This window comes from Lactuca virosa, chromosome 5, assembly GCF_052849685.1.
Source record: "Lactuca virosa cultivar CGN04683 chromosome 5, Lactuca_virosa_CGN04683_v6, whole genome shotgun sequence".
Classification (NCBI taxonomy): Eukaryota; Viridiplantae; Streptophyta; class Magnoliopsida; order Asterales; family Asteraceae; genus Lactuca; species Lactuca virosa.
Genome location: NC_136430.1, coordinates 390492399 through 390518175, shown reverse-complemented (window position 1 = coordinate 390518175; position 25777 = coordinate 390492399). Strand labels below are relative to the sequence as shown.

General features: G+C 37.2%; 1 protein-coding gene across 1 annotated transcript in view; it reads left to right on the top strand.

Annotated features, from left to right (window-relative positions):
- Positions 1 to 323: 323 nt before the first annotated feature.
- Positions 324 to 25777, top strand: part of LOC145113786 (uncharacterized) — a 57892-nt gene continuing 32438 nt past the window's right edge. The window contains exon 1 of the mRNA XM_079049839.1: positions 324 to 452. Coding sequence (XP_078905965.1) covers positions 324 to 452 — 129 coding nt within the window. The remainder of the gene's footprint in view (positions 453 to 25777) is intronic.

The following is a 25777-nucleotide window of genomic DNA, read 5'->3' as shown; positions in this document are numbered from 1 at the left end:
ACTAGTACTCGATTTAAAAATACTCTGAGGAAGTCTACGAAGATCCCCACTCGAAAGAGACCAGTATCCCCACCGAAATCCCCACCTCCAACGAAGAAGCATTGTGGCGACTACGCATGGATGCTTCAGATTAGAGCATGACGACAGGAGGAGGATATTAGTTTTCACTACGAGGTAGGGGAATCCTCTACCACACCAGCCCCTACCACAAAAACTTTGATATAGCAAGATGTGTACTTCTTGGTACACAGACTGCCCAACACTCCGATCATTTGGGCGCCATGGACTTCGAGATTTTCTAGTTGAGGGTGACCCTGTTACAGATGGAAGAGCGGGTAGAGTACCTAGAGGAGGAGAGGGACGTGGAAGATATGAATATCCTCCTAGTGCAAGACCAGTTACAGGATGCTAGCAATGAGTCGCAGTTTCATCGGCAGTTATCGGAGGAAGCTGTTAGTCATACCGAGAGTTTAGAGCAGTAGGTGGATAGAAAGAGTCGATGATCTCATTTTCTAATGCGTGGATAGATTTTGTTTACAGACAACTAATGCAACTTATGACACTTTTGATTGTGTATTGTGGATCTTAGACTTTTCCCTAGCATGGTGGTTGGGATAGACATATCGATACGTTTTGGGTTAGTGTATTTAGAAAAGTTTACAGGTATGGCATACTTGCTTATTTTGTAAACTATAGGGCTTCTCATACACTAACCACCCCTTTTGGTGGCCACTCTGTAAAATATTATGCTGCTTAAAATATAATGTGGTTGTATGAAATTTGTGTGTTGTGTTACCACTCTACTGTTTGACTAAACGCAATCACTAACAGTAACACTAACACTCCACGTCATAACCACTCCCACAAGGATGCTAACTATACGAATATGATCAACTAACTAACATCACAACACTAACTTTAGGAATCAAGAAATGGCACCCCGAGAAACACCATATCTAACCAAGGTCCCCAACCATATCATGATGCCCAATCTGCCCATATTAACCCACCTATGGACACAACGACCATTGAGGCCATGGTGGAATGCTAACACTATGGTAACATTAGGCAATAACTGTCATACAGGCTTTGGGTTTGGAGTGGGAGACGAAAGCTCCCAAGGAAACAATCATTGTGCCCCGAGAACTTGTCTTTACAAGGACTTTATTAACTGCAAACCTACGACTTTCTTTAGAAACAAAGGAGTCATAGGACTCACAAGATGGATCGAAAAGACTGAATCTATTTTTGAGACTAGCTCTTGTCCTGAGGAATGCAAGGTGAAATTTGTCGCTTGCACCTTCGCGGATACGACCATGTCTTGGTGGAACAGCTACGTCAAGACGATGGGCCACGCCAATGCAAATGCCTTATCATGGGAGAAACTAAGAAATGCTTATCGAGGAATATTGTCCTCGGGAGGAAATGCAGTGAATGGAGCAAGAGTTATAGAACCTAGCCATGACCAACACCGACATATCAACCTACACGAATAGGTTCAATGATCTTGTAACCCTCTGTCCTAGTTTCGTGGAGTCAGAATACAAGAAGATCAAAATATACATATGGGGGGATTGGTTCAAACCATACTAGGGTTGGTCACTGCATCTCGACCAATGGTGTATGATAGTGCCAAGAGGTTGACATTCAGTTTAACCAACCAAGAGATAAGACGTGGCACTTTGGTCCAAAGAGTTGACCTCACGAAGTCAGGAGAAAACAATCACAAGTACGAAAATGGATTTAAAGGTACTTCCAAGCAAGATCCAAGTAAGAAACAAGAGACGGTCAAGGCATATGCATTCACTCCATCCCCATAACCTGTAGCAACCCCCACCCCTCGAGGACAGTGCACCGGTAAACACCTGAGATGAAACCTGTACCACTACCACCACTCAGGCAACTACATGTTTTGCAGTAGGTGCAATAATAAAGGGTACAACATCAAGTAATATAGACAGCCCACGACTTTGCCTGCTGCCACGACCAATCGAGGGATTGCTGACGCGCCTGAAATTCGAGCTTGTTTTGAATGCAGAATAATTAGGCACCTCAAGAGGTGTTGGGTTTTGAGCATTCTAACACTCCTAAGTGTACATGCAACCCTAAATACCTTGGATCTATGTTTTCTATATTATACATGCAAATATGAACATTCCAAGGTATTACCCTAACTAGCATACAATCTTTTGATACTTGGGTAATAAACTAGATAGAACTACATACCTTATCGATGTAGCTTGACTCCATGAAGCTCGAGAGCCTAGCGCCCTAAGTGTGACACTTCAAATGGTTCACACAACATCAACAACACATGGAATAACCATGAGAAGAAGACACTCATGCTCAGATCGGCTAGCCCTCATCTATGTATCACAAGTGCCAATTTCTTGAGATAAAGGGGTCCTTATATAGTGTGCACATTAGGGTTACACCATGTAACCCATGAATTTACCCATTCCTTATGCTCCATGGGTTTTAACCTCTATGGAGTATCCATGGATCACCACATGGGTTAAACCCAACATAAGGAATCATGGATCATAAGCCCATATATATCCATGGATCACCACAATCAATCCCCATATATTTAATTAGTCTCTTTTGATCACTAAATTAAGTCCAAATTAATTCTTGATCAATACTAATTAAATAACATGATTTCATATTAATATATTAGAACTTATAATATATTAATATGTCACAAATGTCCTCTCCTCACAAACGGTCTATCCAAATGTTCTGATGCCATGCAACCCAAATGGACCATGCCGAGTCGGGTCAAGTACATACCAAATATAGTTATGGACTTAGACACTAATCCAACAGTCTCCCACTTGGAAAAGTCTAAAACTATTATTGCGTACTGGCAATCGTAGCTCTCAAAAGCCGCTGTCGAACTCTGACCTTATCGATGAACTCTGACCTTTGTCAATGACCTGTCCATTAGATAAGGGATCATATACTCCTCCATTCTAGATATCATATGGACTGAGACATGGATTGGAAATCATTCTCTCTGTCCATTTGTTGTTTCCCGATTCCCGATTCATGATGACTGACTAATTGAGCAAATCAAATCAGTCCTGGCTTGGCCAAGCACTTCGGGGTGTCATCACTAAATCATCGAGGGGCCCACAGATATCGCTTTTATCCCGAAGGTAAAAGGAATGGATAAACTTCGACTCATATGGCTTGTTCTACTACTTGTTGAATCATACACAAAGGCACGTTTTATAACATCGAGTTACCAATGCGTTTTCGTGCAATCAATGTATAACCAACTCATAGTAACATCCCATATCTCTAGGTTTGAAGAATATAGGATATTATCGTCTCATGATCACTCGTGATAAAATCCATTAAGTGATTCCAATGAGCGTGGGTTGAATCCAATACTCAGAACTTATGAGCACTCATGAGTGTTGTAGCACCACTTTGTCCAATATCTTAGACCTCTACAAGCCAACCCATGACAATCTTGATTCATATCTACTTCCAACATATGACCAAATGTGGATGGTTTGAATAACTTAGTCATTCAGGAGGAACGACCTAGTTATCCTGGAAGTCAAAACATGCAAAGTGAAACACAAGAATAACCGGATCCAATATGGTCTCAGAACTTATGAATATAAATAAAACATCTTTTATTTATCACCATATTGATTACCCATCATTCATTGCATACTGTTTCAAACTATCAACTTTATACTTGAATTAAAAAACAATAGTTGTCCCATGCTCCAAGCATGTACACTATGTTTTCTAAACACTATTCATGCCATACACCAGGTATGCACACTATGTTTGTCTAAACATTAGTTATGCCATACACCAAGTATGCACACTAAGTTTGTCTATGATCTTTACTTTGTGAAATAGATCGATTGAACATAATTCCAATGATACTCATTTCACAATCCCAAATCCGTACCGCAAATGCAAGAATTCCAAATTCTTGCCATTTACCTAAATCTGTTAGATTCTAAACTTATATGCATTGATCCTCTTGTAATGATTATGCACAAAGTCATAAAGACTTGTCAACAGACATTACAGAGTATTCCAATGGAGATCATTCCATGGAAACGAAGTCTCAAATTTAAAGTACATTGCTTTGAACATCCTTCTTGCATTAAGTTTCCTAATCTTACACAGATTTAATGAATAACTTCCACCTATGGGAATATTTCCATATTCTCATTTTGACTATCACTTCTGAACAAGAGTTGCCTCTTTTCAGAATATGTCAAAATGGTCCTTTCCAAAAATTTACACTATACTTCCAACTGTCCCTGAGCAACCAATCTTTGGTAAACCTTAGATTGTTCTCGACAATTGCTTAATCAAATTAGTCATATCCAATTCTAGACTTTTCCCCTCTTAATGCCCTGAGCATTTGGAAAATTTAGAAATGATGAATATTATAGCACATGCAATCGATCTTATATCCGAAGCATATGGGACACGATTCATGATGTCTCACATAAAGACATGATAGACCAGTCTTTCTGCTATAATATTTCTATTTCTATTTGCCAAGTTCTCATAATTCATATTATGAAAAGGGATGCCGTAATCATAATCGAATTTTAGAACGCAAATAATGGACCCATATATAGAATTTCCTTATGTTGAGCCATTCCAACATAAAATTCATATATATATATATATATATATATATATATATATATATATATATATATATATATATATATATATATATATATATATATATATATATATACTAGTTTATAACCCGTGAGAACCACAGTTATAAAATTAATTAAACTTTCATAGTAAAAACTTAAAATTATTAATCAATTATTTCAAATAGATTATTTTAAATAAATTATTAGATAATAGATATTTTTTTAGTTATATAAAATTATAATCGTTGATTTAAATAAATACATTAAATTATATCACCTTATAATATACATTAATTTTATTTTAGTTTTTATTTTAGTGTTATTAATATAACGTAATTAGAGTGTAAAATTTAAAATTTGAAATAAAGAATCAATCATTAATTTAATGTAATTAGAGTGATAAATTTAAAATTTAAAATTTAAAATTTGAAATAGAGAATTAATAGGTTGACATGTGGCATGATAGGTGACATAATATTAATTATGATTTCTAATATTGTGACACTTGTCACTAGGAGAATAAATTTATGCATTTATTAGAATAGGGATATATATATATATATATATATATATATATATATATATATATATATATATATATCCTTGACTAAAGTTGATTAAAACCTCAATCTAAGCTTTTAGAATTGAAATGAAGTATAATTTACTCTCCCTTAATTATAGCAAAACAACTTTTCCCAATTGAAACTTTTTGTTTTCTATAATTAACATTGCTAACTTGCAACACTTATTATAATTATCATGCTCCCACTAACATGATGATTATTAGCATAACACTTATGCTCCCACTAGCTTTGACATGTACTTAGAAATCAACTGGACTTATAGAAATCAATACTTTATTGACTTTCTTACCAAAGTTCAGATTTCTGATACGATATGCTTTGATAAAACTTTATCAAAATCATACACCTTTCCTCAGATAGCACACATGTGTGTCTAACCAATTTCAGAACTATGAAAAGGGATGCCGTAATCATAGTCCCAATTGTTTAGACCTTTGCCATTTCTCACAAGTCCATGTTAGTGTGCCGGTTAACCACACACGCTTCACTAACGACTTTGAGAATTCAAATATCACAATTGCTATCTACCTAAAATCTACTTAGTGAAAGCGTTTCCTCACCATCATTTTCATGAATCGGAGACAAACCTTATGTCACTTAGATTTTATGGTGTATGTGTTTCTTTCCACGTGAATTTGTCAAAACCATAATCACAAGACAAGGTTAGTGACAAATCAAAACTCATATGGACCGAACTTGTGCAGTCTTAACTTCTTGCCACCTGGCAGCACAAGGGTCTGCCATTACTTCCAAGTTGTTATGCAACCAACTGAGAACTATCAGAACTCATATGCAAAGCCAAATTTAACTGGAATGGGCACAGAATTAGGAATATGTCAACACGATAGGTTATAAACCTCACGTCGTGTGCTAGTGATAAACTACAAATTTTTTTTTCTTGATTAGACTCTTTCAAGATCTTTTAGACTCCCGCTGTCCTCTTGACATATAAGACTATCTTGCCAAATATTCAAGAGATAATGCGGATTCTTTATCAAGACAAACACTTCACATAATTGGCCTTAGTTGGTCTTTGTTTTATCCAAAACAGCACAACTTACCAATTTCAAATGTACAAGAGTAGAAAACATTTTACTCTTACATTTGACAAGTGTTATAAACCTTCTTTAAGATGTATCACTCAAGTTACAATCTTGGAATATGACTCTAAGACTTGTTTTGGAACGAAATATGACTCATCTTCTTGATTTAACCATTTCAACAATTCATGACTCCTCTTCTTAGCCATAAGAATGCACTAAGATGTCCTTAGAAGACCAATTGTGATGTGGTTCTTTAATCATTAAGATGATCACAAAACATGATACTAAAGTACTCTCCCATCTTTTCATATTTGAGAAACTTTTGTCTTTCTGCCAAATTTGATTCTTCTTATTCGTTCTGCCATACATCGAAACTTTTCCAATGCTTCAGAATTATACTTAAACTTGTAAGTATAATCATATTTACTAAACTTTAGTAAATCATGACGAATAGTCTTATCGATCTTTTGTGGTGGACTTGACCAGTGCACATGAATGTGTACTCGATCCCTTAGTCCTCCACTTGACTCACATATACATGTGAACAAGGTATTGGTCTTAATTTTCCAAAGATGAAAATTCTTATTCACCATACTATACAACTTGCATGATTCCAAGTTTCTATCCAACTGAAACTTGGTTGATGAGAATCTTTCCTTATTTGGTAAATTATGACACTACCACAAACGACAGAATCAAATTCATTTTCCAATGTTGCTATCAATGGAATTATATAAACAACAATTTTACACAAGTGCCATTGTAAGGATACTTAAAATAAATAAAATCAAACTTTTCTTTTATTTTAAAACTTGCAGAAAAACTTATCCTTACAATGCAGATGCATATGAAAACTATGTTGTTATTTATTCCTAAGCAATCTATCACAACTCTTAAGCAGTAGCTCAAAAATTCTGATTACTGAACCATGCGATCGAAATCCATCTTCGCTATCAGAATCAGCTCACTCTTCTTTAAGCTTCCTCTCCTTTCTTTGATTCTTAAAACTTCAACATGTGAACCAGTCACATAATGTAATAAGAATCACCAAATAGGAACTTAATAAAGTTAGATAGTGGACTTACCTGAAGTACAGTCAAACTTTTTGACTAGACCTTCTCTCAAATCTTTCAGTTAGTTAGGGCAGCTTCGCAACCAATGCCCCTTCCTTTGGCAATAGAAACATATGGACCCTTTGGGAATGGTACACAGAACTATCTCAGACTTAGCCTTTCTCTTTACCATTTGGTCAACTGAGTTGACTATGGCCGATCCCTTTCCATTGGGAAGAGAAAGCTTTTTCTGGATTTTCAATGTTACCATTGTCAAAGTCCATGGAAGTTTGGGAAGTTGATCTTCTAATCAAATTTGCTTTACCAGTGCTCCAAATCATTGCTGATTCAGCAGCACCTAGAAAATAGATAAGATCATTAAGGGTCATGTCACAGTCTGTTTCATAGTAGTCCCAAGGAAACTCACTATATGACTTAGAAAGTGATTGAATATCCAACTTTATTAAGACTTTGACACCCAACTCTCCCGGCTTGTCAATATGTGACTTCATATCCAAGATGCAATCACACATAGACCTTGCTTGCCAATAGGGCTTGAGTGACCTTGAACTTGTGGGTTTAGGAGAATAATTGGAGGAGGTGGAGGAAGTGAAGTTCCAAGAGATTTGGGAAGATCATAGATGTCTGAACTAGACATCTTTTGGGAGATATTCACGATAGTTTATCTAGTCCTTAATATAACACCCAGTATGAAATATTAAGGCTAGGACCCAACACAATACTTTTATAACTTCGAAGAGGGATGCCGTAATCCAAGCTATAAAATATTTGAAGGTAGGCGAATGACGATTCACCAATTTCCACCATGAAAACGAAATAATTTAATTAGGTTTTACTTGGATTTGAAACTCCTAGATCTTTTGAGATTCATTGAACTGTTCAATGGCATGTTTCAATCACAATTGTGCCCTCTCAAATTTTGTGAATGGGCTGCCGAGGATCACAAAACATGGTGTGAATAACCATGAAAATATACTTGGTACCCTTAATATTTACCCCTCAATCGATGTGTCGGTTAACCACACGCGCTCCACCGATACTATGATAAACATTAAGTTACCCTTTGCCTACCTTGGTAAATCCAGGTTAGTGTGCCGGTTACCCACACGCGCTCCACTAACGACTTAAGCAAAGTGCAAAGTGTAATTTCATGGGTTAGCACCAAATTCATATTTTCTTAAGTAACTAAGATTAGGAATTTATAAAAGTTTAGTTACTTAGTATTTATCATTAATACTTTTAATGAAGGGAGAATTATAGTCCTTGTCCTACCCGTTCGGCTAACGATCCTCCACCAGTCAAGGAAGCGGTGGATGAGAGTGGACACCTATTAAACTGTCATTTTATAGGCAGTAACCTTATACCCCCCTTATAGACCGACTTCGTGAATGAGGCCTACTAACGGTAAGACTGACTTGCTCTTATACATATATATATATATATATATATATATATATATATATATATATATATATATTATTAACTTATAATACTATAAAGTATAAGGGTTGAATTTTAACTTTTAAAATTCTAAGGGCTTAACTTGGAATTAAAGTAGTCATAAGGGAAAACTTTACAAATTCCAAAACTTGAGGGCAAGTTTTGAAACTATTCAAAACGATTCAATTCCATAACTTATGTGTTTAAAGTAGTTTTAATTCAAAAAACTCTTCAAGTTCCATAACTTGAGGACAAGTTATGGAAGACTTTAAACTATTAAAAGAATATGACTTTTCTTTATTCATAACCTATGGAAATATTTATGAGTTTTATGAATCTTAAATGTGACTTTTCATATAAATTGAGGACAAGTTACAAAAACACATTTTAGAACCAACTCTTAGATTAATTTGGATTGAAAACAACAATTTCACATAACTTTTCTCTTAATCTAAGCAACTCATAAGAACACGATAATTCAATCAAACTATTTAATGTAATTAGCCTAACCATTAAACTAATACAAAATATGAATCTATTGACAATTATCTTTGAAATTGGATTAAAATGAACATTACCACATCAAAAACAGGTTTATAGGTTCAAAAACAGCTTAGGGTAATGATTCTAGTCCAATTCCAGCCTTAAAAGTCGAAAATATGCTGTCAGGGGGTCCTACTCGTCGAGTGTATGAACCTACTCGACGAGTAGGATGAGTTTCCTCATGGACTCGGCTAGTCCATCAGTGGACTCGGCGAGTCCAGTGCCCAGACAGCCCGAAAATCGATTTTTTCAGCATTTTTCAGCACTTTGCATCAAGTATAATTGAAAACAAGCCTAAGCTCTGATACCACTGTTGGGTTTTGAGCATTCTAACACTCCTAAGTGTATATACAACCCTAAATACCTTGGATCAATGTTTTCTATATTATACATGCAAATATGAACATTCCAAGGTATTACCCTAACTAGCATACAATGTTTTGATACTTGGGTAATAAACTAGATAGAAATACATACCTTGTCGATGTAGCTTGACTCCATGAAGCTCGAGAGCTTAGTGCCCCAAGTGTGACACCTCAAATGGTTCACACAACATAACCAACACATGGAATAACCATGAGAAGAAGACACTCATGCTCAAATCGGCTAGCCCTCATCTATGTATCATAAGTGCCAATTTCTTGAGCTAAAGGGGTCCTTATATAGTGTGCACATTAGGGTTACACCATGTAACCCATGAATTTACCCATTCCTTATGCTCCATGGGTTTTAACCTCCATGGAGTATCCATGGATCACCACATGGGTTAAACCCAACATAAGGAATCATGGATCATAAGCCTACATATATAAGAATGAATGATTTACACAATCAATCCCCATATATTTAATTAGTCTCTTTTGATCACTAAATTAAGTCCAAATTAATTCTTGATCAATACTAATTAAATAACATGATTTCATATTAATATATTAGAACTTATAATATATTAATATGTCACAAATGTCCTCTCCTCACAAACGGTCTATCCAAATGTTCTGATGCCATGCAACCCAAATGGACCATGCCGAGTCGGGTCAAGTACATACCAAATATAGTTATGGACTTAGACACTAATCCAACAAGAGGAACTGCCTAAAACTGAGGATGATGGAAGAAATTATCGGGGTAGAGCATTTGTGATTGGCGCAAGGGACGCCATCCAAGATCCAACCGTGGTAACATGTACGTTTCATGTTAACGGTTTATACTCAACTGTACTCTTTGATTCTGGTGTTGAGAAAACTTCATTACACCTAAGTTTAGATCACTTTTAAGCAATAAGTCTAAGATCCTAGATGAGCCTTACATAGTAGAAATGGCTAACAGAGAATCTGGTAGTACTTAGGAAATATTATAAAGTTGTCTTCTAACTCTAAACAACCACACTTTTCACGCCGACCTCATGTATATGATCATCGAGAGCTTCGATGTCATAATTGGCATGGATTGGTTATCACCTCACCAAGCCAAAATCATATGCTACGATAAACAAGTACGATTGTACTTTCCCAATGGAGAATCCTTAGTGATCTATAGAGATAAGTCAAGCAAGAACCTTAGAATCATCTATTGCATGAAAGCACAGAAATACCTTCACAAGAAATATTATGCTTTCTTAGCCACATCATAGATAAGAAGGACGAGAAGAAGGAAATCAAAGAAATACCCAAAGTATTTGAATTTCTCGATGTATTTTCGGAGGGCTTTCCCGTACTACCGCCAATTTGCAAGGTTGAATTCCGAATTGACCTAGTCCCAGGGGCAGCGCCAGTGGCAAAATATCCTTACCAATTAGCCTCTTTGGAAATGAAAGAACTATGTGGACAACTTCAAGAGCTTCTCGATAAGGGATTCATTCAACCAAGCTTCTCACTTTGGGGAGCCCCGATGCTATTCGTTAAGAAGAAGGACAAAACCTTTAGGATGTGCATCGATTATCGAGAGTTGAACAAATTAACAATCAAGAATAGATATCCACTCTCAAGGATCGATGATCTATTAGACCAGCTTCAAGGATCCAACTTTTATTCAAATATTGATTTAAGGTTAGGGTACCATCAACTTAGAGTACAAGAGGAAGACATCCCAAAGACAACATTTAGGACTCGTTAAGCCACTATAGGTTTCTAGTTATGCCCTTCATTCTAACAAACACTCCAACAATCTTCATGGATCTAATGAACCATGTTTGTAGACCTTACCTGGACAAATTCGTGATTGTGTTTATCGATGATATATTAATATACTCACGAACCGAGGAAGAACACTACCAGCACCTACGCATCATCTTGGAGTTACTGAGAACAGAGAAATTATACACCAAATTCTCGAAGTCTGATTTTTGGATCAGAGAAGTACATTTTCTTGGACATGTGGTCAGCAACAAGGGCATTCATGTAGACCCTTCCAAAATCAATGCCATAAAGTATTAGGAAGCACCTACAACCCCAACAGAGGTATGCCAATACGTAGGATTGGCATGCTACTACTAGAGATTTATCAAGAACTTCTCGAAAATAGCTAAACCACTTACAACACTGATGCAGAAGGATACGAAGTTTAAATGGGAGGAAAAACAAGAACTTGCATTTCATAAATTGAAGAACATGTTGTGTAGTGTGCATCACACCCGGGCATGGTATGTGTACTTATGCAAAGAGACAAAGTAATCAGATATGCTTCATGCCAACTTATGACCCATGAGAATAATTACACCACCCATGATTTAGAATTGGGAGTTGTAATTTTCTCCTTAAAGAATTGGTGATACTACTTGTATGGCACAAAGTGTGTCATATACACCGACCACACGAGTCTTCAACACATATTTAATCAAAAGGAATTTAATATGAGACAACAAAGATGGATAGAGATGCTGAACGACTACGAATGCGAAATCCAATATCACCCAGGAAAAGCTAACATGGTAGCCGATGCCCTGAGCAGAAAGGAACATGCCAAGCCTCGCAGAGTGAAAGCAATCACTTTAACAATTCAGTCAAACCTTCCTGCTCAAATCTAAGAAGCACAACCTGAGGCACTTAAGGAAGAGAACAAGGCAGAGGAATGCCTGCGAGGAATGGAGAAACAATTCGAGTCCAAGGATGATGGAACCTTACGTTTCATGGACTGAATCTGGGTGCCAAAATTTGGCGAAATCAGAAGTCTGGTTTTGGACAAAGCTCACAGGAAAAGGTACGCAGTTCACCTAGGGGCTGATAAGATTTATCTTGACTTAAAGAAGAGATATTGGTCTCCAAACTTGAAATCGAAAATCACAACCTACGTGAGCAAATGCTTGACCTACGCTAAGGTCAAGGCAGAATACCAAAAACCCTTAGGTCTATAGTACTTCATCACAAAACTACCCAGGACGAAATGGGAGCAAGTGGCTATGTACTTCATCACAAAACTACCCAGGACGCCTAACGGTTACGACACGATTTTGGTAGTAATCGATCGTATGACTAAGTCTGCCCCTTTCCTACCTACCAAAGAGATGGATAAAATGGAAAAGCTATCCATGACTTACATCAAGGAAATTGTATGACTGTACGACATACCAATATCTATTATCTCTGACAGAGATGGCAGATTCACTTCCCAATTCTGGAATACAATGCAGCGGGCATTGGGAACACGTCTTGACATGAGTACAGCCTACCATCTGCAGACAGATGGTCAAAGTGAAAGGACTATACAAACGCTTGAAGATATGCTCAGAGCATTCCTTATTGGAGATTCTTGGGATACTCACCTACCCTTAGTTGAGTTCTCCTATAACAAAAACTATCACACAATCATAAAGGTTGCACGATTTGAAGCACTTTATGGAAGAAAGTGTCGTTCGCCGATTTGTTGGACAACAGTCTGTGATACTCAGTTAGCAAAACGACATGCAAGGAACACTTTACTAACTAGACCATAAATCATTCATGAAACCATCAAGAAGATCGTGAAAATCAAAGAACGATTGAGAACGACTCATGACCATCAAAAGAAATACGCCGACTTTCGATGAAAACCACTTGAATTTCAAGTTAGGGATAGAGTCATGCTAAGAGTATCTCCTTGGAAAGGAGTTATAAGATTCGAAAAATAGGGAAAACTCAACCCGAGATACATATGACCCTTCGAGATCCTTGCCATAGTAGGTCTGGTAGCCTACCGACTCACATTGCCCCAAGAACTCAGCAGCGTGCACAACATCTTCCACGTATCAAACCTTAAGAAATGTATCTCTAAGAATACACTTATTATACCTATTGAAGAGATTCAAATCAACACAAAACTCAAATTTGTCGAGGAGCCTATCGAGATTATGGATCGCGAAGTCAAGAGACATAAACAGAGCCGCATTCTGAGAGTCAAAGTATGATGGAACTCTAGGCAATGACTGAAGTACACATGGGAACGCGAAGAGCAGATGAAGAGCAAGTACCCTCACTTATTCGAGGACATCCCGAGTAAAAGCTAAACTTTCGGGACAAAACTTCCTTTAATGGGGGGAGGATGTGACAACCCGGAAAACACATCCTCAAGCGCCGTTAGAATTTAACGACAAACACAAAAATATAATGGCAAAACCATGTATCCATTCAACATATATAAGTAAGTATATTCGATTTCATCCTTAATTATGTCAACATTAGGCTAAAAAATTAGTCGGCGAAAAATTGTGTCACCTTGAGAGAAGGTTTACACTTTTAGAATATACGTGTTACCGTAATTACAAAAGTATAAACTTCGTAAAAACCCAACTTAGTATGAAGGAATTATCATTTTTATAGTAAATAAAAAATACCGCACGTAAAAATTTAAAATGTCAAAAACTACATGGAGAACAGTTAATCTTTATCAAAAGTCACAAAAAGGAGAAACATAATACTACTCAAAATAGGAATTTTTGACAAAGAACGCCTAAAACGAAAACCGCATGAGAGAGTTATGATTTTTATAAAATCATAATGGCTATGAAATATAGTTGAAATATGAAAGTTAAAACTAGCCGAAACAACAGGGCACGTCGATACCTACACAAATATATAAGAGTCGTTGAAAATGAAGTTATGATGCAACAGTTATAGAATTTCAAATTCTGATTTGTACCGAGGCACACAACCATTCACGGTGCGTCGCTCGCACATAATACTCGATCCGTCAGGATACGAGATGATGTGGCACAAGGAGAGGACGAAACATGGCGGCTCCCTATGGCTCACACACAATTACATGGCGCACACTTTGTAGCTTGCACCCCAAATTTTGGTATAAATAGCAGGACCCGAAAGTCTCATTTCCTCACCTCTCAAACACTCTCTCAAACACTCGCGATATGCATGCCACTGCCCCCGAGCATCCCTTAAAGTTTCAGACTCCCAACTTTGTACCCTACAACAGTAGTTTCACATTCAGAAGTGAGTTCACAACTCGATTTTCTAAACCTTTTCGGGGGTGGGGATGGAGAATATATGTTAAAATACAACTATTTCATAGTTATTACTAATTATATCATATTAGTTAGATAATTATGCTCATAACATTAGTATGATATTATGCCACGGTAGATACTCTACCCAAATTTTAAAGGATAATATTATGCCTAGTTGTTATACTGACTCATACTGATAGAAAATATCATACCTAGTTGTTATGTTGGCTAGTTGCCAGGAAACATCGATACTCTAGTCGTTATCATAGCTACCTTTTGGATAAGCTTAGTACCTAGTGGTTACTCTGCCCAAATACCCGGCTACGCAAAACACTCTAACACACACACACACACACACACACATATATATATATATATATATATATATAGTAATAATAATAATAATAATAATAAGTATTTGTATGAATACAACGGGGAATAACAATACGACCGACCAGTGGACGCTTCACATAACAAGTGGTTAGATGAGACGCAATTCATTAAACACGCTGAATAATCTTTAGCTATCCCCCAGCCTATAATTGTTAAATTTGAATTAAAAGGGAAAGATATGTATATATCTATATGTAATTGACACTCCCACCTGTGGTTGCTAGCTACAACCTGAAGGCAAGTCGAAGCAAGCATAACTTTCTAAACACATTTGCGACGTCCGATGAAGCGTCATGGTTTTCGGGGAACTCTCAATAGTCATAGATCAGTTATAGGAACTCCTCCGACCTTGTTAAACAAAAACTAACTATCATAGGCTAATACTAGAAAATAACCTAATAAAGTAGTGATAGTACACTCAACTCGAAGGAGCAAGCTCAGAATAACTAAGATAACTAAACAAATACAACATGTTTTATAATAATAAAACATGTGAACTCACCAACATTATGTTGACTTTCAAACCACATGCCTTCTGTGAAGTTTAATAAAAGGGCTTATCAGATTAAGATCTTAATCAATTAAGTTGTCTTCTGCGAGAAACCACGACATGGCAAGATGCTCGCAACGACGTGGTAAAGGAGGGTCCCACGACTATTTTGTTTGGTTGCTTCTACGACATGGTGGTATGTTTGTCTCGATGTGGTGGAAGAGTGTTCCACGACTATATTAAGTAGCCACGATGTTGCCAATGGTTGGCCACGACGTGGTGACCGTTGACCGTTGACTTTTTGACTTGGTCAGCTTAGTAGTTTTAGATGGTGCTATAAGGTTTCACCTTGAATGTATCATTAGGTGTTGTGTAGAACTAGTTTACTTTCTATGGGAGCTTTGGTGTTGTCGACTTTGAGTGTGAGGTAAGTCTTCTCACTATACTATGTAGGATGCTAGTTGTCTTTGTGACTCATGCATGGAAGACCAGGATTTGCCCCTGACAATTTTATGAAAGATCAAGATCTGGCCCCTAGCAATTGTATGAAATATTAGGATATATCCCCTGGAAATTGTATGGAAGACCAGGATCTGGACCTAGAAATTGTATGAAAAACCAATATATAGACCCTGGCAATTGCATGGAAGATCAGGATCTGGCACTGACACTTATATGTAAGACCATGATTTAGCTGTTGGCAGGAAGTGATTGTAAGACTATGATTTGACCCATAGCATTCACTTGATGTTGAGATAGATCCGTGATATTATGTATGGTATGTGGTACTTTGGGGAACTCTCTAAGCTTTATACTTAAGTATTTATGTTTAAATATTTCAGGTACTTCTGGTTCAAAAGGAAAGGGACCGACTTGATTGCATTGCATCCCCTGTAGATTTCTATGCTATTTATTTTTATGACTTTACTATGATGTTTTAAGAATACATTATACTCTGATTATCTTTTGGAATGATTTTGGTTGATCGAAAAATGAAAATTTTACCTTGGATTTTGTGGACGTTACAAAAATGGTAAAAATGGATGTTTGGTTATGTACCAAAGATGTAGGTAAGACAACACGACATGTAATCTAGAATTATGTGACTTGTAAAGAGTATTTTTGACATGAATGGTAAAGTATAATGTTCTATCTGAAATGGGCATCATACTAAGTAAAACACGATGCATAATAAGGTTATTATTCGACGTGTTCAAAGTGTCATATCGTATTCCAGGTATGCATAGTTTATTTGTTTAAATTCAAACTGATTAGACCTTTGACAATTTGGACTTGGATTTTGTTTTGGCTTGTTCAGCCCAGTAAATCGTGGGGCTCTCTATAAATCACGGCGCCCCCAGGCTCAAGGGATGCCCATGTTTTTAGGGTTTGTAGGCTATTTAAAGGAACTTAGGTCTCTAGGTTTGGTTCATTCTCAACCTCCATCGACTATAACAAGTGTTTTCAGCAAACCATATCCCTCCCCTGTCATATTTGAGCTTAAAATCCTCTTAGGAGCATATATTTGTCGTTTTTGTGGTTAAAGCTTGAAGAAGAAGACTCCATCTTGGTGTGTTGAAGCAAAGGGGCATTGTATATCCAGAAAGCTTGCTTATCTTCTTGAATTTTGTGAGTATAAAGCTCCCAAATTTTCTTCTTATATGATATATCTAGTTATTGATCTCTTTCATGATTTTAATCCCATATTGGTGGTGAGCTCGGAGTAGTGATGACTCCAAATCTTTCTAAGCACCTATAACTATTATTTGCGTGGTTGCTGATAAGCGATAGGGTGCTGATAACCCATAGTAGTTTTATATGCTTAGTTGCATTGTGTTATATGTGATATTTTGGGGAATTCGCTAATCTTTGGATTACGGTTGTGGATTAAATGTTTCAGGTACTTTAGATGATCGTGGGAAGGTAAAGGCATGAATTTACACACTCTTCAGCCGTCTCTATGTTTTTGGGAAAATGTTTTGATATGATACTCTGACTTAGATTCATGTTGTGAAACAAATATTTGATGATTTCTTGTTTATGGAAATGAATTTTAAATTCCTTTAAAATTTAAAAAATGTTCCATGTTTTTGGGACGTTACACAAAGTGTGATGTTAAATGGGGAATGACAAGGAGCACAAATACATGCATGTAAGCTTATGCGACATGACTTAAGAAAATGTGACACATATTTGTGGGTTATACAATGCATAAATTACGATATGAAATGATCATTACTATGATGAAATCAATCATTTTTCCTTATTTCCAGCTGCATACTCTCAAACGAGATTATGAGCTTCTCATGAGTGATTTTGATGATCTATAGCTAAAATCTTGAAAGAACCTTGAAGGAAACTAACAGAGGAAGATTCAAGTCATCTAGTTAATCAAGGTACCTTCTTTCTCCCCAGTTAAGCTTTAATGTTCAACAGTGGTGAAGTTTGAAGGGAGTTGTTATAACTACTTCAGATTGTTTTGTATTCATAGTATGTTGTGGTTAGAAGTATTGTGAGAATGATTCTAAGCTTATTTTAACAAATCCATGGTTACATTCATGAATTTAGAAACAATGAGCTCAAACCATAATTTGGTGATTTGTTAGATAAGTGAAATTAAGCTCATATCTTAATAGATTAAGATATGGATGAGATATCCCTGAAGCTTAATTACTTTTGATGATGTTAAAGAATTAACAAAGGTATATGCAAGGGTGATGAACCCTAGTTAAATGAAATGTTAAGATGTAGATGAGTTATTCGTGGAGCTTAATTAATTTTAACTATAAAGGTTGGAATGGAAAGATTTGTATGATCAATCAATTAATCATGATAAATGTGATTGGAACTAAGCTCTACATATAATTTTATGTTATTAAGAGCTTGATATGTTGTTTTTGAATAGGATTTGAAACACAGTTGATTAAAGGGAACCAAATGAAGGATGAAAGATAAGGAGAGTACATGTGACACTTTCCCAATAGAATACATGGCTTAATTGTGATTTTTAACACTATGAATTATGTTGAAAGAATATAATGATAATGTTGAATGAATGGAAGAGATAAAAGTGTAATATGTGTAAATAATTACTTGATGTTTTTAAGATTAGTTTGGTATAATGATTTTAAATGTTTGAGCTCTTTGAAAGAGTAAGAAAGTGTTTGAAATAACTTTGAAAGTAGAAAACATCTTAATTAACAATCATGTGAGCTCTTTCAAAAAGAGTAGTCTAAAGTTTTGGAAAGAAAATGACTTGAATAAATGAACTCTTTAAAAGAGTAGGTATTAGTAGTATGTTATTATGAAAGGCAAAAATATGATATGGTGAAAGTTAATATTGATTTCAAAATAGAATGTGATAATTGTTTGAGACTGAGTTACAAAAAGAAAAGTGATAATCATGTATACACGGTAAGTGGTTGCATGGAATAAAGTAGAATCACATAATTGCGACATCCCAAGAACGAGTTAAGGAAAAAGTCTACCAGTAACGTACATCCTTCATGAAGTAGATGTCGAGGGATACCTTAATGGGCTAATTTATTCTCCCCATTTTGGTAAGGTTCATAGAGTGTTATTTATAGAATTAAACCTAAGGTTTAGGTCGATGATAACCGAAGGACCGTATGTTAATATAGGGTGTGATACGGGAAGGCTCGTGTGGCTATTTTTATGGTGATAATGTATTACATATATAAGTTACGTTACATGACATATGTTGAAAGAAAGATTTTTATCAGTTGTTTAATAAAGATTTGATCAGTGTGCATAACTGAAGGATTATATATGAAAATGAATATATGATACGAAAATGGTCATAAGGTTTAATCGTGTTTATGATTTTCTTCTTGTGCATATATGTTAAATTGTACATAATATGTGGGAACGAAACGTTTTATCAAATGTTTGATTATGATTTGTCTTTAAACCCATGTATTTCATGAGATATTATTGTATTACATATATTTTGGTTAAATGGTATGTTTTATAGGTTCTAATGTGTTGTACTAGAAGACTGTCATTGTATTGATGACAGTGAACTATTGAAGGATAAAAACTGGACATAATTTTTTTAATGTATGTAATATTTGTTGCTATGGTTTGTAAGTTATTAGTTGTACATCCGGTAGATATATTTGAAACAACAAGTAAAACGTTTTGGTGTATGTGAAACCATGTTTTGATGATCATGATTTCAACTATGAAAAAGCTTTAAAAATCATAGAACTTTATTATTGAAAAAAGACGGGATGTTACACTTCAAGGATTCAATGTTGATTTCCCCTCTTCTTCTTATCATTTCTTATTTAGTTTAAGTCAACCCATTCACGTTTATAAAATTTTATGTTAACCTAATAAGGCTTACACCAAAACCCTAGTCAATTTCTTCAACGCTCGGAGCTAGGGTTCTTGATTGCTAGGCCAATCAGTGGGTGCGATACTTTCAGAGGGACTTTGGTTTGGATCTTTAATCTTCCAAAGAATGGTTAAAGGTAATTCGTAACCTCTATCATAGGGTTACAATTGCTATTAATGTAAAAAATCATGATCCAAGGTTTAATCATAAGTGTTTTAGTTTTGAATTATTCCATTGTTTTCTATTTGATTATTTATGTTGTTAAGAACACAAATAACACCTTATGATCCAACAGTGTTCACAATTGCTCGTTTGTCAATCTCATAATCCACCTACCATATCTGATTTAGTTGCTCTTAGCTTTGTTCAAGTCTAACTTTAGATTTTATCCTTGACCAGTTGAAAAATTTTAAGTGACTCATATTTCTTATTAACTATGTCTAAGTACAAGTACATGAATGACTATAAGGGTAATGATTAATTTTGGATGATAAATATTTTCATCAAGAAATCCACACAGATTTGTAAGGATTGGTTTTAAGATTAATTACTATGTGTGAGATGTTTCTCGTTTCTTTCGATAATTTTCCTCTCAATACACTTTAAACATTTTTAGAAGTTTGAGAAAACATGTTTGCTTGAAACTTCATAACTTAGACGAGATTCACATCATATCATAAATGAAGTTTGTATATTTTGTTTTTTTATGATTTTATTAATATTAGTATGAAAGTTATATGTTGATAGAGATTCTATAATTTGGTTATATATTCATATAGAAGCATCCCTTTAGACAACAATTTCTAGAATTCAAAAAATTAAATTAATATGTTTGGGGTGGATGACAAAATATTAACATTTAGTTTAGATGCAAATCAATATTCAGAATTATATGTAACCTACATAATAAAATTAAAATGTATCTCATACATCTAAAAATCATCGACCATGTATCTACAGAAATTATAATTGTATATCTTAGTATGGTCCACTAGCATGGCCTAGACAGCTCCGACGCGCCAACCTCGCCTGACGCTCCCTTGCCAGCCTTGCTGGAGACTCTCCCGCCGGCCTAGCCTGGCGCTCCCTTGCCAACCTTTCCTGGTGCGCGCCCGCCAGACTTGCCTGGTGCGCGCCCGCTAGCCTTGCCCGGCACCTCCGGGCGGCCTCGCCCAACTCCTTGCTAGCTGGGCCTGAATTGGGCTGGCCCAAGGCCTGACCTAATTGTACCCTATATAATGAACAGTACCTCCTCCATGGAGGAGGATCCTTCCCTTTGGCTCAGCCGCCACTATACTCCGGCCGGGTGGCTCAGCCGCCACCCTCCGCTGTCAGCCACCATACACCACCACTAGCACCAAGATGGTTCCCTCAAGCTATGGAGAACCATCTCAGATCTTCTAGCTGATCTAACTTGACCATCGGAGTCTGCTCCCGGGGCACAGTCCCTGGGACGGCTCTAACGACTTTGCACTATGATGTCCAGATCTCCGCCGGAGCAGAAGACCAGAAGACTCGCCGGAGGTCGATGTCGCATCATTTGGCGCCATCCCGTACTTGAACAAGCAGCCACCACCTTGTTCTTGTCTAGATCTGATCAGATCCGTTGTTCTTCATTAGGTTTTCCTCAGATCTGTTCATTTCTAGCACCATTTGGTTCAGATCCATTTAGCTTTTGCCAAGATCTGTTCAAATCAATGTGGTTCTTGACAAGATCTTTTCAGATCTGGTTAACCATCGTTTAGATCTCAAGACTTACTTCATTTTCAGTTCAGCTCTCTAGATCTATTTTCGTTCTCAAGCTCAGATCTGTAGATCTATTTTCGTCTTGAAACTTAGATCCCAAGATCTATTGAGTTTTTAACTCATCTGAACAGTTATGAAGTTTGCAAAGACATTTTAGATTTATCAACATTTTTAGTTCAGATCTCTAGATCTGTATGTTTTTGTTCACTTAATCATCTCTCAAGTTTAAAAAACATCAGTTCAGACCCGTTTTTATTTATATTTTCGGGGATAAAAGAGGTTTTTTACGAGATTTCCTCCATTTTTGTTCACACTTTGGTGTTTTTTGGAACCAACTTGAGAGCTGAAGAACTTTTTGGTAGATTTACTTTGTTTTCAGTTTATGTTGCAAAGAAATCACCTTCAGTCTATGATTTTCTTTGCAAGACTTCTTTGAAGTTGTTTGATTGGTGTTTCTTTTCAAAAATTTAGAGGAAGAAAATGAGAAATTTTCAGATTTGTTCCTTGTTCATGTTCTTGTTGAACAAGTTGAAAAGAGAACGAAAATTTACCAAATCTTTTTTCTCTTTCATCTTTCAATGGCTTGTTGAGCAAGCTGAAGGGAAAAGAAAGTTTATAAGAAGAAAACTTTGTCAAACCCGTTTTTGTTTATATTTTGGGGTTTTTCCCAGTAAGATGAAAAGAAAAGAGGCGTTTTATGAGTTTTATCCCATCTCTTCTTCACATATTATCTGAAGATCCTTCTCTAGCTGTGCATTTCCATGTACATGCTTACCCACTAACAATTATTTGTACATACAGCTATGTAGCTTGTACATTTTACAAAACTCTTCAGAAAAAGAAGAGATAGAAGAAGAAGTTCTTTATGGGTTCTATCCCACTTTTAGTTTATATGTTTCCAGAAAATCTCATTTAGTTCACGATTTTCTGTATATAAGTTTACTCAAGATTTAAAACCTTGAAGGAAGAAATAAGTTTCTATGAATTTTTTTACCCTCTTAAACTTTCAGAAAACTCATTTTCATCTTAGCTCAGTTTTGTCATTCTTTTTAATGACTTGCTAAGAAAGTTGAGAAGAGAAAAGTATTTATGGGTTTTATCTTATTTCAATTTATTTAGATGATTTATTCAGCAAGTTTGAGGAAAGAAAAGGTTTGTTCAAGTCATAATAAATGAAAGTTACTTTTACCCAATAGTTTACCATTCCAGTTAATGATTGTAAAAAAAAAAGAGAAAAATCGTTTTACAGTTGGCATATACAAAAGTTGTATAAAATAATTATTACAAAATGGTAGTTTTACAGTTGGCATATACAAAAGTTATATAAAATAATTATTACAAAATGGTCTTGATGCTCTTTGTCTCCCCTAAGCCGACAAAAAAAAGAGGGGGTAAGGGTGCACAATGCACCAGACTGATGACAAAACTGTCTATACAAAAACAAAGATGGACCCCACCTGGTCCAATCCCTTATGTACAGAAAAAAAAGAGCCGAGACCCTTCAGCGGGACCACCTTGGTCAATTCTTAGCACAAAGCCAAAAAAACTACAGCTGGCCTCCATGTGATGCTATTCTTCAGAGGCGTATGGGCCCCACGCAGTCAAAGGAGCTGGCAGAAAAGTCAAAGGGTGGGTCCACATGGTAACCAAACACCATTGCCGTCGACCATATGTAGACCGTCGGAAACAAAAGCAGCAACTGGAAGAATCTTCGACCCTGCCACCGGAACTACACTACCGGTAACCATCAGGTACTTCAGGCTCCGGCGAGTGGGACTTAGTCGCAATCCCCGGTGACGAATTCCAATGCCAATCGCAACCTTCATTCACCGCTCGCTGTTCCGACCTGCAATCCGACCACTGCAGAACTGTCACAGCCACCGAACCACCGGTTACCGCCTCCATCTTCAAATCCGATGAAGCAGTCCCGACATCAACCTTCATCCTCAACACCGGTAGCTGTCACCGACCTTTGTTTTCCTGATCGATCGTCGCCAATAGAACCCGACACTACCAATCGCCAGCAACAAAGCTTACCCCTCCTATCGTCAACCAAAGACCATCGTTCCTCCATCACAGCGGCTTCCAGACCACCGGAACCCACTACCGAATCACCTCCAACCGTCGACCCAATAAGCATGCGTCGCCGATGATCTGGCCGATAAGATCCTTTTCTCAGAAGACGACCCCAGGTGAACAAGAATTACTACTCGTCGACCATCGGTGGAGTTCACGGCTCCGGTTTCTCAGACATCCTCAGTTGTCGATGTTGCGTCTTTTGGATTCCCCTTTTGACAGATCGAGTTCGTAGGGTGCAGTTGGAATAACCTCGCCTCTGTTCAAAATTGGTTTAAGAAGCACAAGAGGGCCCTAGGTGATGCCTTTGGTCTGATTGGATCAATTTACACGCAAAAAAAATATAGAGTATTTGGGTTTACAACTCCATACACCCTAATGGGCTGCATATGGGCTATAACCTCTAATTTGGGCTTTCCATATATTTTAGCATTAGGCTGCGTAAAATAATCAAATGACCCCATTTTTTCCAAGAATTAATTAGTTAATCAGCCGCTTAACGCTCAAATACTATAATTTCGCTCAAATCCAGTTCCAGAAGATACGTTGCAGTCCGACTAGTTCAACATTCTCTCTCTCAAAAAAAAAGGAAAAATGAATTGGGCTACTAATTTCCAAATGGGCTCTTGAATTTATTTTAACAATGTGAGCTTCCCTACATCAAATTTTCATCTTATTGGGCCCATTCTAGCAAGAGAAAAATCAACAACTCAATGCAATGTGCTCCAATCCAGTCAAGTTAAATATGATTCTATAAGATGCGGTCTGATCATCTCAATGTTTTCAAGAAAAAAAGGAGGGAGAAGAGTAGTATGCTACTACTACTCATGACACATTTCGAAATAACCCTCAGCAACTGCACTGACCGACTATCAGTAGTCGTGTTGACTAGCTTCAGGCAGGCTCGCTACTCAGCTATCGCCATTCACGTTGATCGGTCGTGCCAGTCTCGCTGCTCAGCTCTCATCAGTCACGCCACCCGGCTCCCAGCAGCCATGCGACCCGGCTCAACAAATGTAAAGCCCATTCCCCAGTTATTATGTTGCTTGACTCCCAACAGCTACGTTGCCTGCCTCATAGTAGTTACGGTGCCTAGCTCTTGTCGGCCTGCTTGAATCGCCTAGCTTTTTCTAGTAGTTGTACTGCTCAGTTTTCAGCAGCGATGCATCCAACATTCTCTCTCTCTCCGCCTCCTATAAGAAAAAAAGGGTGGAGAGAAGGATCAGCGACACTATGCAGAAGTGATTTTTATTCCGACTGAGCAGAGTTAAAGTACATGAATAGTTGATACTATGCACGATAGTGCGTTCCCGAGATGACATTAGTATTCCAGGCTGAAAGAGCAACATCGTGGTCCAACTCTCAGTGGTCATGTTGCTCAGGTATCGCTAGCAGCTCGATGCTCAGCTCTCAGCAGCCATGTTGACCAGCTCTCGATGGCAGTCTCGTTGTGAAACACTCGACAGCAACTACATTATACAACTCTAAGTAGCATCGTTGCATAGCCCTCGACAGATAACCAAGACAGCGAGGCACCAATCACCAAACTAGTGATGCAGCAAAGCATCAGGCGCCATTACACTTCAACACGAGCTGATCACCCGGGCTAGACACATAGATTGTTGGCCGCTAAGCTTCGCATACGAGGTTCAGTACCCTCGCCTCGACTCGCTTGGCTTCTCAGCCCGAATCCATTATAGCGGCAAGCTCCGCATGTGAGGTTCAGTACCCTCGCCTTGAGTCGCCTGGCTTCTCAGCCCGACTCCATTATAGTGGCAAGCTCCGCATGCGAGGTTCAGTACCCTTGCCTCGAGTCGCTTGGCTTCTCAGCCCGACTCCATTATAGCGGCAAGCTCTGTATGCGGGGTTCAGTACCCTTGCCTGGCTTCTCAGCCCGACTCCATTATAGCGGCACGCTTCGCATGCAAGGTTCAACACCC